General features: G+C 34.0%; 1 protein-coding gene across 1 annotated transcript in view; it reads left to right on the forward strand.

Annotated features, from left to right (window-relative positions):
- The first annotated feature begins 325 nt into the window (after positions 1-325).
- Positions 326-16,359, forward strand: part of LOC140052011 (uncharacterized) — a 65,043-nt gene continuing 49,009 nt past the window's right edge. The window contains exons 1-2 of the mRNA XM_072097382.1: positions 326-726; positions 13,199-13,322. Coding sequence (XP_071953483.1) covers positions 13,215-13,322 — 108 coding nt within the window. The 5' untranslated portion in view covers positions 326-726; positions 13,199-13,214. The remainder of the gene's footprint in view (positions 727-13,198; positions 13,323-16,359) is intronic.

Raw genomic sequence — 16,359 nt, forward strand, 5'->3', positions numbered from 1 at the left:
TAACCGTTTCAATATCAATTCTCTGTCATGTTAAAGCTCATTAGATAGATAAATATATACGCCTTTACTTTATTTATAGCCATTCCTAAAATAAAGCTGGTAAATATTTTCTTTGACGCCTTATCACGAGAAACTTTGAATCTGCTGTTGCAGTGAAGTCAATAGGAAATAAAAATTCACTGTGTTGTTTGAAAACCAGTAGAGCGTTAAAAATACCCAACCAATCAAATCCACTGAGAGGTTTGTCTTCATGAACTTTTTTTAGAACCGTATTAGCAACTCAGCTATAATATCATTGAGCATTTAGTTGAGTTAACAGACTACAAGAATCAAAACACCGAGGCGTGTTATACACAAAGTATATCAACAAAACGGCCAGTTGGGCTTCTACAATCCCAGTGGAATCTATTCTCCCGATGTGTTAATCCCCTTCTTGCATTTTCTGCTGTAATTATGTATGCTAGCTTGAACTTTGCATATTAATGTAAAAGTCTGGAAAAAATAGTTAGTGAAGCTGATCCTGGTGTTTGGCTTGGAATCTCATGGATAAAAGCCAAATCTATCTTGGAATTACGTGCAACTATAAGTGACGCTAATAAAGGAAAGGAATTGACTTTCGTTGAGTAAAGAGGCGTCTTTTCGTTTACTTTTACATTGAATCAAAGAACTCTGGAACTAAGCAAATAACTCAACGAGGAATGTTAATATCGAATCAAATAAGTTGAGGTAAGATTTAAGATTTAAATGAAATGTGCAATTTTGTTTGATAGAAAAGCACAGTATTTAGGATACATTATGTAGAGGGGCATGTGATTTTATTCCAGGTTACTTTTCTTATTCAGGCTATAGATACGATAGTAACTGTAGTTCTTAATTCAAGGGAAAGAGAAATGTCCAAGAAGTTGCAAACGGCCATCAACATGCATTGGTATTCAATATACAATAGATGCACCAATTCTTCTCCACCAATAACCTTCCTTCTCCCATCAAGATTCTAATTTTTACTTATAAATCATGTTTCAGGTCTACCAGTTAGGCTACCCTTTTCAAGTGTATTAAATCTCATTATTACCCCATCTTTACATGTGTGATTACCGAACATGTTGTCCAGGTGCCGTTTTTTGCGGGACAATGACCCAGATCCCATCCCTTCATGTTCCCTCTCAACCGCACCTCATGTTCTCAAGATCGGAACTTACTGTAAGTAGGCTAAACTAATGCGCGAGTAGTGGTATTAATACGAAACATGTATAAGTATAGACCATATTTATTGAATGTACAGTACAGAATTATGTTGCAAACGCATGCTGTTTCTTCACCGTACTACAGTCGGTAGACTATCATATCAAATTCAGACCAAAACAGACTAATAACATGTGTCTATAACGACACTATCATACACATTCATATTTGACTGAAATTTGAAATTACAAATTATATGAAAATGTCACATGTGTGGCGTTCCAGCTATAGTAATTTTATTTTATCCTTTAAACAGAACATTTCCAGTATTAACAACATGCTATGTTCTGGCCAGTGTTTATAAGTCGCTTTTCGCAAGAAGTCCTGTATGCTTTTCCTTTCCTTTTACGTAGACGTGAGAATTCCCAATCAACAAAACAACTCAAAGCATTACGTCATCGTTAATATTTTAAATAATTTATTAATTACCTGAATTAATATTGAAACTATGGAATGTTTAGCCTACAGTAGTACATTTGAAAATGTTATGACATAGTATTGCTTTATAAACAACTAACTTTTCAGTTCGATTATTTATTGAACTGAAGACAGTTAGGCTATATTATTTCTGTAAGTAAGTTTTCTCATAAAACTAATCTTATAGGCCAATTTTGTCTACATTCATATTTAGAAAATACTGAATACTTAAAATGTCAAATACAAACGCTTAAGATCTCAAAGTACAAATCGCACTTCTATACTTACTTACTTACTTACTTACTTAAGCATACCGGTATGTCATTGTAACTTTATTTCTTTTATTGACAAGTTTGTGATAAACATTTATTCATCACATGATAACGATAACTCACTGACTTGTAAACGTTTTAGTTTATGTCATTTACGATATCTGTAAATAATTTTGTTTGAAAGGTCATTTGCTAATGACAATTATACCATTCTCCCACCCGATTTTCGGGTGCTGTATCTAGATGTATCGTATAATAGGAACATTCTGTAATACGGCATCACATGTGTTAGCCTAGTCTAGTATGACCACATAAAACTAACATAATTTTTCTAAAATTCTGGGGAATATCGTCTTATGGAGATACAGCAATGATCATTTTTCCAGTGTCATCAATACAAGATTAATAGGCCTTACAATAGATATGTGACTCTTCACCACCCATTCAACTTTTAGTCGGTCTATCACTCAGGGTTAAACTTGGTGTCAGGGCCCACGTCCCTATCTACACACAAAGGGACGGAAATAATTAACCTGCTATCATATTATTAAATAACATTTGGCAATATACCTGTATACAATATGTTGAGTGTGGGTACTAAATTGGATGCCACATAGCTTGTTAGGTACATAATAGATAATGTATTGATAAGATTAATTTGTGTGTATTATGTATGAGATAAGTTAGTGATGTATTGCTTGTCATTGAAGAGTTCATTGACAATACATTAACGTATTATGTATTCAGATTTAAAGAATAGCCTAGAAAAGTTCTCACCCAAAGGATTTTACATCGAATTTAATTTCATATCAAAAATCGGAAGTAATCAAACCTGACCCCGAAATATGAAGGTTATTCCGTTATGGAAACATTCCAAAATTTTAACTACCGGTAATACACATATCAATTCAAAATATGAATCATACTTTTACACCCTGGGGGTGGAACTTCATGGTACTCCTATTATGCTAACGTATTGTCAGATTTGATGTTTGACCGTAAGATCATAAACCGTTTATTAAAAGTGATACGTTTTAGGATGATGAGGGATTCGATTTGAAGGTGCTTTAGTGCATGGCTTTAAGTGTATATAAATTGCCATAATATAAATAGAGCCGGTATCAATTCAATAAAATCAACTAAACGTATAAAAAATGGAAACGTACAACGTACTCCAAATCCATTCCCACTAATTTTGGCAAATTTAATTTAGTTTGATCTCCATAAAGCAAGAACGTAAAGCAAGGACGTAAACGCAACGCAAGCGTTTTAACCAATGACAAGCGAAGTTATAGACAGTTAGCAATCACAAGCGAATAAGCTATCGCTTGTGATTGGTCAATTCACTTGCGTTGCGTTACGTCCTTGTGTTGCATCGCTAGTGGGAACCACGCTTTAAAGTCAGTTTCTCCCTGATTATAGCAAACGTAATAGGCTACCTGTCTGTCTACATACCGTGGTGGAATACTTTGGGAAAATCAGACCAATCTCTATTATACTTTATCATGGTAGTCCTCTATTATTTCCTAATCAATCTTCTGATCTTCATCATGATGCATTCCTTTTCCCTATTCATAAAGTACTTTATAGGCATAGAATCCCCGGTATCCACGTGAAACCATTTCTTGCTAGGATATTTTTATTTAGGCCATCTGAAAAATGTTGTCCTACTGTATATATCACCTTGACTTTGTCTTCAAATTGATTCTGGATGGACAGGTGGTATAAGTGGATCATATCCTACATAATTTATTTTACAACTTTTTGATAACAAAATAATTGATTTAAGTATAATAACCGGGGCTTTTGAGACGCGTTAAAAATACCTTTGGAATTAGCTGTCATTAACCCAGTTAAAGAGTGAGTGGTGCTAAAATAAACTTACTCCTGTGTTGTGGACTCAATAGGAATGGTGTATGTGAATGATTTCCCGTGCATTAAAACAGAAATACGGAACGGAATATACGTCGTCCCTATAGCGTGGTTTCTACTAGAACGCAACGCAGCGACGTATTGACGCGCGCAAAGTGCTGTATTGCGTAATCACAAGTTTGATTTCTCGCAGGCCGGGGGAAAACACATTTATTAGAAGGGCATTTTTTACGTTGCGTAGGTTGCGTTACGTTGCGTCGCTAATGGGAACCAAGCTCATCTGTACAATAGTTGAAGCCTCCACAGCAGCTGATGCCGAGAAGAAAATCCATAACAATTCCACGTATGGCACATATTCATCATCCTATAACATAATTCAAATTCAAACAGATTAGGAATAACTAGTCAACTGACACATACTAATGACTGGTGATTTATGGAATCGTCATTCGTAAAAATGTTCTTGTTATTGTTTGAGTATTGTTACTGTCTTGCGTTGCGTCTACGTTCTTGCGGTGGGTCATAGTGGGACTTGCGACGCAAATAAATTGACTAATCACGACACGGTGGATCGTGCGAACTGTCGCGTGTGATTGGTCAACTCATTTATGATTGATTCCCTTATAGGACGTCAGCGCAACGCAATTGATTCACTCAAACATCCGCTTGTCATTTGCAACTCGCTCGTCCTTGCGTTGCGTTCTAGTGGGAACCAAAACATTGCGCCTACGTCCTTGCGTTGCCTCTCTGGAGCGTTATATGAGATATGATTGATTAATTTACTTCATTTTTGACGATAACCTTTAACTTTTCTCCGTAAGATCCCCATATTGTATGGAAGAACATCAACAGCACCGTTGTGTCTATGAGAAAATGAAATGACAAACTTTACATTATGCTTGAAAGGTGCATAATATTTTAATTGTATAAAGAAAAACAAACCCGTAAGGGGCTCAAAAGAGGTAACTGATTGTTTAGAAATTTGTCAATATTGTGTTTACTATTGAAGTCATCCCAGACACTGACTGGACACATGTACTTCTTTTAAAGTCTGACCTACTATTACAAATCAATTCCGGAATGTAACTTCTTCATCAAGTCGAGGATGTGATTTCCGTCTGGCTCAATTTAAGCTTTAATCTTCAATTGCGCTGATACATACGATTTTTGTTGTCAATCTATATTTGTACAATTTATATTATACACTTATGTTTTATTAACATGTAGCTTACATGCACCTTTAACTGCAGCAGTATTTACCTGCAAGTAGGCCTATACTTTCTTAACTTACTCTCAACATTATTTCATCCTGTAATACATGGTACGAGAGTATCTTGAGATATGGAAGTAGCGACGCAACGCAACGCAGAGAAGTGCTGTATTGCGTAATCACAAGTGGGAACCGACGACGAAATAGTGCTGCAAACATCGCATGTTTGATTTCACGCTGGCGGGGGAAAACATTTATCAGACGGACATTTCCTTACGTTACGTAGGTTGCGTTACGTTGTGTTGCTAGTGGGAACCAAGCTTTATATTTATATTAATTAATTGCTACATTTTCTACAAATGTATAGGCCTATTCTTTTTTTAAATCGTGCTTTCATCAACTTACTAAAACTGAACTTACTGAAATCGCTAATACTGGATGCGTTGTTATTTACGATTGATGCAACTCATGGGTTTAAACTTACCATATCTATTTATCTTCGATTATTAAATAATTAGTATCTTGTAGTAGAGCATAACATTGCGTGTACTTGTTGATAGGCAGGGAAGAAAATGATCAGATTAAACTCTCCCCGGGTTTACGTTGGCTTATGTAATTACAGGTTTTTTATTAGAAAATAATTTAACACAAACACTAAATAACAAATTTAATTTGTTTTCAAGTTATTTGTTTTGAGATTTAAAAACAATATTTAAATATAGAAAGGCTCTTGTTGTTAATATGAAATTCATGTCAACTTTAGGAATATAAAGTCATAATTGAAGTGTTTTTTACCGAGGTAGATAGGGACCACCTAAGGGGGCATAGTCGGGGATTCAAGTACGTTAATATAGACAGGATGGTAGATAGATGATACATAGTATCTTAATTATGATGAAAAGATACAGGAATACATATAATTCGGTGCCCCGCGCAATTTATAGGAGCTTTTTGATTTCACGTCGCGGCAATTAAACAATATGTGCAAGATCATAACTTTCTGAGCGTGCGCATACTGTTTTGTAAACTGTGTAGTCTATGCAGGTATAATATGTTATCAATGTAACCTTATGCGAAGAATTTCGTTTTGACATTCATTTTTTATGATGAAAACTGAAGTTTAATTTCGATTTCATTAAAGATGACACTAATTGTTAAAAATTGCAATCTCCTCCTATCCGTTATACAAATGACATCAATTACGAATAATTGCTGATCTGGGTTATTTTGATTTAGATCTACTGTATATTATGATCTCCTTTGTAAATACCCGCATCCTACTTAAGTAGGCCTAAGCATGTTGTAGTCTGTGAAGTGATTTACCAATCTTATGAATCACAGAATGGAATGTTAGGTATATGTTTTTAGATTTTGAATCTATTAACTTTCAAATTGAATTAAATGTAGCTATTAATGTTCATGTACTGCTTAATTGGGGAAGTAGTATAGTTTATATTTACCGACATCATAACATAATGCAACACTGTGAACCGTATTTATTCGATCTAACCACGACCCGGTTTCTAATCTAATTCCTCAATAAACTTTAGTGCTGTTAAAAAGAGATACAGGATTATTATAAATAGTGGTACACATGCATACTAATAGGTATATGAACAATATATAACCTGAAAGATCAATTTGTCATGTCGATTTAAATAAAAGCTTATAGTTACTATGATTCATCGTAAAGCCCCTTGGCCGAAACCGCCGCATTTCACTAAAACGTCAACAAATTAAAAACGCAGTGGCATTTATTTGATACCTACTTAGTACTTGGCCTATAATAATAATACTAATAGGACTGGCTTAATATCATAGTTTGCAATAGTAAGGATGACCACAAGTAATAAATTATAGTGAAACCCCATGAGTCTACCAATCAGACACACACCCGCGTATCGTACGTACCAAAAAGGGGAATTCACTATTCAGCAACAGCGGCTTGTACAACTTTCTTGCGGTCAAAAGCATTAAAGGGTCTTTGAAAAAAAAAGCCTAATGCTTTTCAGGAATATTATGCCGTGTTTATATCAATATCAAGCTTAGCTAGAGAAAATATTTATCATGGAATGTCCCTGGTTCGTAATAATGGCTTAAAAGTTACTGTTGGAAACTTACCAAACTTTTAGACAACTAGATACTGATGATGAATTTGTCTCGTGCTGTTGGGGTTACTTCCTTTCCCTGTCTCACAGGTAATCAAGTGACATAATGTCAAATCCAGTTAGTTATTCGAGAATACACTTAAGCTCTGTCTCTACACTATCAAATTTAAGTCACAACAAAATGAAAATGATGATTTCTTAGAACTACCATATTTTAAAATATTAATAGTGTAGACGGAGCTTTATTATACAGTTTTTTGTTGGTTTTATTGCTATTTTTACTCTCTGCTCAGAGAGCTCCCGTAATTGATTCGGGTGGTGTGATGATTTGACAAACTCAACTATGACAGGAAAAAGGAACAAATTAAACAACCTATTTTCGATATTTACAATACGTATGAATGTTTAATTCTGAGACCTACTAAATCAGTGAGTACAGTATAAGGAAACACCTTAACATTTAAGTTGATAAAATAGGCCTAAACATCATCAACTATAGGCTCTCTTCATAGTTCTGGTGAAGGAACTAATCTTCTGGGATCAAATGACTGGAGTGCCACCTGCTCGTCGTGTGTACTTTAATTATGATAGGCCTTCTTCAAGAACCCAGAACCAAGCACGAATGCTAGGGCCTGCACAACACAAATTGTCTCTTTTTTGTTTAGTTTTTCTTTATGAGCACGATTATCGAGAGATTTGATTATTGTTCGTAATATTTTATTTATGAATCGATGTCTATAACCATTAATAGAAGTAAAAGAAGTTATGTTTCTCACTAGTGGTGGATCATCAACACTTTCGCTTATGATTTGTCAAATTACTTATTGGGTGAATACTCTAGTGGGAACCAAGCTTTATGAGAAGTAATTCCGATCGTATGTGCGTAATCCAGCCTAGTTACAATGCATTCACTTATTTTACATGTCAACCATCAAGCTGAATGTTCAACGTTCTCAACTCAATTACACTGAACGAATGTGATATCTACCTGGGCAGATATCCCAGTCATGTTGCACATTAAAGTTTCTCCTCAATGCATGTTCAATCACAATTCCGAACCCCGTGTGGTATGAGCAGGTGTAAAAATAATGTTTAAAATGTGACTTGTTTGACGAGATTGATATAAAAGATGAGTCACAACTGTCAGCTGTTTGGTTCTTGCTTTTTTCTATCATCAAATTGGGTTTTATGTCTTTCGAATGAATATATAATTTGAAACAAGGGAACATCTTTCAATAAATAATAACATATTATAGATGCTTAACAATCAAATCGAGTTAAACATACTTGCAACCAATCGAGCTGTTGCCATTAAACTCCTCCCACTTTTTACATTCTATTGGATCTCATTGAATGATTGACATTGTTCGTTGCTCCATACAGAATTTCTATTTCTGTGACTATCTGTTTCTACTGTACTATACAATATTGTGTCACATATCTTTAGAACGTAAGCAGTTCTAATCCGTTCACATGTTAAGGCAACTTGGAACAAAGGCCTCGATATTAAATTAGATAATTTTACGAATAAATGGCGATTTTGACTGATTACGTACTCGTCGTAGCATTAGCCTAATGGTCTATGGATAACATATCTATAAATCAATGTAGTACAGTTACGATATTAAATTATATTTACCATGTTTTTTTAATTTTATAGCAGCGAAATGATATATTATAGTTGTCAAAAGCATGGATATTTTATTTGATATGTTATGGTTGCTTGCTTTTATGGAGTTCGCTCGCCTGTTTCCTAAGTATAGTACATTTTTTTCTGAGAGTTTGAACTTAATACTGTACGATTAGATAGAAACATGTATACAAGTATTAATTTAAATATGTTTAAAATATTAAATGATCACCCTCAAATCAAGTTTACATTGTTGTTCATCAAATGTGTACTACAATATTGGGAGAAAGTGTTGTAACCGTCCTTTAACCTGTACAGACAAACTGAAAACCGGAACACAAGCACAAACAACTTCTGACGAGGGTGTCGACAATGTTAGATGCTAGAAATGTCACAACCCCGAGTGAGAGAAATGCATATGCATCAGTGAATTATAATATTCATATTGGTAGAGATTATGTTTTTTTATTTTTATATGTTCAGCAGTAGGCCTACCTTAATAGTTAAAAACATAGAGTTAACTCAATGGTTGAAACATTCCCTCTTTTCAACTATGACCTTACGTGTAAGTGAAACAAGTATAGTTATGTGTTTCTATTTCTACCTGATAGGAAGTAGAAGAATTCCAAAGGTTCACAATTAATTCTGTTACACTTGACTTGCAGTGTTTACATAATTTCACTATTAAATATTTATATAGCATGTACAACGGGTTAGGCTGCTAACCCAACATTGTGAGGAACACGGAATAGCGGTTTGCTTACGAGACGAAATAAAGCTTTTATTTAGATTACTGGAGAGAAACAAAAAACTTGTAAAATACTCTTTATATTTGATCTGTAAAAAAGGAATTATAATCACGTGACCTGTCTTTATTCAACTTGCCGATCAACGGATAATTGAGGGACTGAAGTGGATATACGCATTCGTTTACAACGTATATAAAACATTCATTCTTGCCATTATTTCTGGTGTCTATCTACCATAGCGTCAACATCATTTATAGCTGAACTAGCTTGCACCCGGTATACTTCGAACTTTCCAATGTTAGAAATCATCAGCCCAAGCTTGTCCAGTTACTGTCGTAGGCCTACTAAATAGGTCTAATAGCAAAACAGGCCTACATGTCATACCATGTGTACCGTAATATTGATATATCTCTACCATTGTAAGTTTTCGTTTGCGAATTATCACTGTTAAGGTAAGCATAATTTTGAAAGCATGGTTTAAGTCAAGCGCAATCCAACGTATCATTGTGATGCCCACTTTGCCCTTTTATTCATGATTGGCCTACATATGGTATTTCCCCTGTAATAGAACTGTCACATTAATATTTGTGTCACATCAGATTCTTGACTCAAAGTCCACATTCCATAGTAAATAGTTCATAGTCCAACTTTTTTTAAAGTTTACATGCGCCTACACATATCGATATGCTAATCTGATGCTAAACTTTTTGCGTCAAACACAGTGTGAAAAGTGTATCACAAACGTACGTAAACACGTCTACATTATGCATCAGTAATTGTTATAGGTGTGGTCGATTCAGAAAATCGTCAACAAAATACACCGTAAAACCATGAAAGAATGGGCAAGCATCAATAGGCCTAGTCATTTACTTAAGTTTTCAATATCATTATTGTTGTATTCTTGGACAGCGAACATGTAAATTTCCTGTGAAGGGTAAAATAAACTGTATCTTCTGTATCTGAAAATAGTTCTATTTATAGAAACTTATATAGGTGACATCATAGTATTTAATAAAATGATGTAGGACAATATCTATAATAAAGCTTGGTTCCCACTAGAACGTAACGCAAGGACGTAAACGAAACGCAATCGTTTTAACCAATGACAAACGAAGTTATAGCAGTTAGCAATCACAAGCGAATAAGCCATCGCTTGTGATTGGTCAATTCACTTGCGTTGCGTTACGTCCTTGCGTTGCGTCGCTAGTGGGAATCACGCTTAAGCAATCACACGGCACGTGTTTAATTCTTAAAATTGTTTGCTTTTGCTGATTTTCTGGCAATTTTAATCGATTACTATACGATACTTTTGAAATTAGTTTCAACTTATTAAATTTGACGATGAAATTTGTTGTTCCAGATTGTTGATGTCCATGTAACTGTAATTTTACATGTGTATAACACTTGCAATCAGTTGGAAATAAGGGAATTTACAAACTTTGTTGTAGCATGGGTAACCCTGTTTTCCAAATCACTTTTCATATTGTTTTAATGCTCGAAAAATATCTAGTATCAAGCTATTTAGCATCAATATGTTTTTATGATATATCTTTATTGCTGTTTAGACTATACTTGCTCGTTCCATTTATTCACGCACTATAACATCAATCCTGTGTAGTTCGTTTCTTCTTAGAAGACATGCTCTTTCGTCGTTTGTTCATTAATTCACTGTATTAAAAAATTCCAATAATCCTATTCACCCACAAGATTGATACATTCATCAATAGAAGACCCTAAATGATCACTTTCTACACAGAAAATAAATAGGCCACCCTCAATGCGTATACCAATATACAAAATTATCCGTTTGTTCATCCTTTAGTTTATTTGTCATATTTGATTTGGTTGGTTGTGTAAGGCTGATTATTTTGTTATATTTATCGTTTTATTGTATTCGCTTTAATTCATTCCTTTGGAATATGCATGGTAATGGTTACGTGTGGTTTTATTAAAAAGGTCTTGACAAGAGCCTCTTACGTCCCCACCCCATTGTGCAAGTGAAATAACTAGGTCTTTCCACAATTCTGTTACACTATAATTGAGTCTTTCATTGAGAAAGGGTTCAATGACAGGAGAATCATGCCACGAACCTTACCCACAAAAAAAAAGACTTACAAATTGTTAAAACATCAATTAGAGATTTATTGTGTGCATTGTTTGCAACTTTTAAATGACTTCTATTCAAAAAGTAAATATAGTATCAACTGTTCATTCAATATAACTGTTATGGACTGTAAACATATATTACAGTAATTGCTTGTAACCACGGTACAAACAAGATCGTGTAAGGGTAAATTGCGTTCTAACTGTACGCACGATATTCATTGAGTACCTACCGTACTTCCTACGTAAAATATCACGAAATGTGCGAAATGTGCGCACTAACAGTAATATCAAATATCACCAAGTATAAAAGGCAATATCTCTATGGATTTTGAAGAATATTTGTTACACAAGTTTTGAATATTTTCTTTTATTTGTCGACACGTTAAAAGTGATTCCCATCGGAGTGTATCCTTGGTATCTGGGGTTCTTTTTGTTAAGTAGTCAGATCATTTCAGTCAACAATTAAATAAACTAATGGATCGTATATAATGGCTATATTGTAGACCATTTATTCTATAACGGGGTTCATTCATCTAACAATCCATTGTATAAATAAAGTACAATAATGTATACTGGGCAAGGATACCTTAATTATAGCAGTATTATTATATGTTCATTATTGGTAACACAATATACACGCGCCTTGGCTGTAATAATGTGGATATTTCACGTCAGCGCATTATTAGTAAAAGTAGTATAAGTAAGTATTATTAAGCTAAAAATGTTCTTATTGGCTTTCTGTTTCAATGAAGAAAAAATAAGATTCTGGACAATCACAATGACCATTATGATTGTCCCGAATCTTCAACCATCAAACTTTGTTATTTTTAATTCTTTACGACATTTTTGTGTTGAACTTATTTATTTATTTTATTTTATGTCTTTAGGCAATGTGGCCAAGGATTACCAATAGTGAATTAATCACTGTCCTATCAGATAGGTGGTAATCCCCCTGATACAGGGGCTATTGTGTGAACCAGTTCACCGGGGTAACCCCCTACTCTTTTTCGAATAATGAACTGGGTTTCTTTAAAGTACACACAGGTTATAACTGTGTACACTGGACCTACGGTTTATAGTCCTTATCCGAGAAGACTTGTTCCACCACCAGAACTAGGAGCGAGTCAGCCTCGAACCCTTGCCGATGTTGTTGTTGGCTCTTTAAACATGAACATAATAATATAATAATATAACATCGTAATTTTTTTTTTTAAGTTCTTTGGTTTTTAACTTTAGTGAGAGTTGAGTGTTTCTCTCTCGTTTCTCTTATCATGTTCAGCCCATGGATTACATAATGCTATGAGCCCATGGGGTAGGCCTATATTTACCCTAGGTCTAACCAAGTCTCTGACCATCGGCTGACGTCCTACCCTGTTCTCATTCAAATACGACTTCTGCAGTTATGTTTAAAGGTATATATTGCATTAAAATGTGTAGGCGACTCTGCATTATAGATAAACATCCTGCGTGGGGATTAACTGCTCCAGAAAAACATAAAAGTAAATGATAATAGCAGAACAATAAAGTCTGTTTAGAACAATTCGTTCTTTGTTTGCTTAAATATTAATATTCTGATTTTTTTTATTTTGTAGGTGGTCTACTAAAACTATGAGAAAAAACACAAACAACAGTTTATTAATGGAATTACTAGCGGTATCAATAATCATTCTAACAGCAGGGGTAGGATCGTCATCATCAAGTACAGATACACGATTGGTTAGTCTGAAAGTTCTTAAGCTCTGTATTTCATCCTTCTTAAGCTTGGTTTCCACTAGCGACGCAACGTAACGTAACGCAACCTACGCAACGTAAGAAAATGCCCTTCTAATAACGATTTTTGCAGCATTGTTGCGTCGTCGGTTCCCACTTGTAATTACGTGATACATCACTTTGCGTCAATACGTCGCTGTGTTGCGTTCTAGTGAGAACCACGCTTTATTTCAATGACTCGCCAATGTTCACTGATATCTAGATAATTCAGAGGACATTTCCACATCTGAGAACATCGCTGGAAAATTCGTGTTCTCTCAGGGCACTCGTTAGTCTGGGTTCCAGACGGGGTTTTGTTTTAATATTAGTAAAAAGGTAAATATTTTGGCACATATGGCGTTTCATACGTATACTACTTGAGCTTTTTCAGACAAATAAAAATCGAATCAAAAACAAATAAATAAAAAAAAGACAATGAATACAGACTTGGGGCAAATCTAGGCACTCGTGTAAAACCGCATGTTGAATTTTTTTTTAAACTTTTTTAATGCAGTAGCACTTTTGCATTTCTTTTTATTTTTTTTTTAAGGTCCTCATAATATGTTCCCAAACTACTACATTTATTAATAGTAATGCCCTAATAACAACTGAATAAAAACTTTATATAATAATTAATAATTATAATAAATCTTATAGTTTTTGTCAGCAGTTACATAACGATCATATTACCCATCAGTTCACATTTAGGAATTGTGTATATGATTTTGTGATTATACTGATGATACTAAGTCTAATAATGTTAACAATTGGTACCTTAATGCAGAGTTAAGTAGTCATTTGGCGTCTATGGGATGCCTGAATAGAAATGATTTAACGAATCGGAATATTTGTTAATATTAGTAATATTAGTATGTTTTAACCATTTTTTAAAATAAAATTCATCAAGTTGTTAGCAAAGGAAATTGAATCAAAGCTGATTTCTCCTTGGGTATAACTGTAGACATTTTTTTTAAATGTTAATAAGCTCAGAAAAATAGAATGCGTGAATGTGTATTATTGATGGAATAATTATCTTAAAAGCATGATTGTTTGGTGATGGAGGCTAATTTAAATTGGATGTAGGGAAAATTTAAGAGGGATCCCTATTAGAAGGAACAATGAAAGCTAAAAATGCACAAGTATGAAAGGCGGTTGTTGATCATGGTCTAACTCTGATACAAATACTATTGGGCGGAGGCCCATGTTCTTGTTTATAGAGCGCCCACTGTTAGCCTACACACTTATGAAAAATAATTCAGGTGTGCCGCAAATTTACTGCGATCATCCTCAAATCCAAGAGGGCGTCCAAAATTGCCGCCATTTTATATCACAAACATATCGAGGGAGAGCCATTAACATTATCTTTCCAATAAAATAAGAATTTTGTGTAACCATTTTTACTAGATAGCTTTTATTGAACCAAAAAGATGGATTTTTTAGCAAAATATCAACATATTTTTCGGCATCTCATAACCTCAAGAAAAACGTTAAGCTATCATAATTATTGTTTTCATATTTTCTGAAAAACTGAACTAGTATATGATAGAAATAATATGTAGATTACAAGTTTCTGTGAAAAAGCTAAAAAAAAAGTTTAACTATTATTAAGGAAATTAAGAAAGATCTGTGATAAACCGTCAGTCAATCAAAAAGCTAGTCATCCACCATAATAATTTCATTTTACCTATTAGAAACGAAGTTATTTATAATTTTGTTAAAGTTTGTTAGACAAGCGAGGGATAAAAATGTTTTTCCTCTCTACACTGTATACATTATAATATGATTAATAATGTTGAAATGTGAATGCGTTTAAGGATTATTGATGGAATAATTGACTTCCATGCTAAAGTCACAAGTACCGGTATGTATTGATGGAAAATACCGGTACATCGGCAAATACAACTTCCCACGCACAATGTGCTGTGAAGAATAATGTCCAGTAGCAGAAGAACCCATAAAACGTTACAACAGGTCCACACACAGATATTAATAATAATTTAGACCTATAACCAGGGAAGAGTTAAATTACATAACCATGTTACCACATGTTATAATGTAGGTCTGTGAACGCGGTTCCTTTCAACTTATGTTTCAGCGGATCTTTTTAATTTTTATATTTCTTGTTTGTAATGTAGTTTGGCTTTGGTCTTTGACTTATGCGGAATTATTAAATTTGAATCAGGAAATTATAGAATATAACATTTACGAAGTGCGTGACAATATCAATTGACATTTGTTACGTGTTTACGGCTACACTGCTTACATCAACAGCAGCAGACTTACGACTGTCAAGTGTCCTTTTTTATACGTGACTGAACTATATTAGTATTAATAAATTGCCTACATATTAACATTCACAAATTATTACGTTCTTGGGATTCCCGTTCAACAATTACTGCAGAAAATTGTCAGAAAAAACAACTTCTACATGTGGGAGTAGACCTACACATTTAGCGTATATCTAAATAACATTGTCGTTATTGTATTTTATAAGGATTCAACTCTTATCAAATCATCAAATGCCTTTATAAATAAAATCATCATATATCAATTATTGTTTAATTGATTATTAATTCTCAAAATGTCGTAATTTCCGAAGAACAGAATACAGCAGAACTCATATTAGAGGAAATACGGCTGAATAGGTGTTGTCTCTAGTGTACCGTAGTATGTACTGTGTGAGTTACTTCCCCTTATATGGGTGTCTCCTGAATAAAGGACCCAGTTTTCTACCTAATGGAAACATAATATGATATTTTTAGACAAATAATAAGAGCATAGAAAATGAAACCTGATTTATTTCAATATAATAATAGGAAATATAAGCTTTGATGTTTTCCTACGATGAGGTATTTGATCAACTTCGGAAATCATAACAAGAGTAAATTGTTACGATGGAAGAATGCCAAGTTTTTGATAATGTTAGTAACATAAAAGTGCACATGACATCTTCCTATAGTGATGATGTGCGAATAGACAAGTAATCCCGTAATAATATATCGGA

The sequence above is a fragment of the Antedon mediterranea genome, chromosome 6, assembly GCF_964355755.1.
Source record: "Antedon mediterranea chromosome 6, ecAntMedi1.1, whole genome shotgun sequence".
NCBI classification, from domain to species: Eukaryota; Metazoa; Echinodermata; class Crinoidea; order Comatulida; family Antedonidae; genus Antedon; species Antedon mediterranea.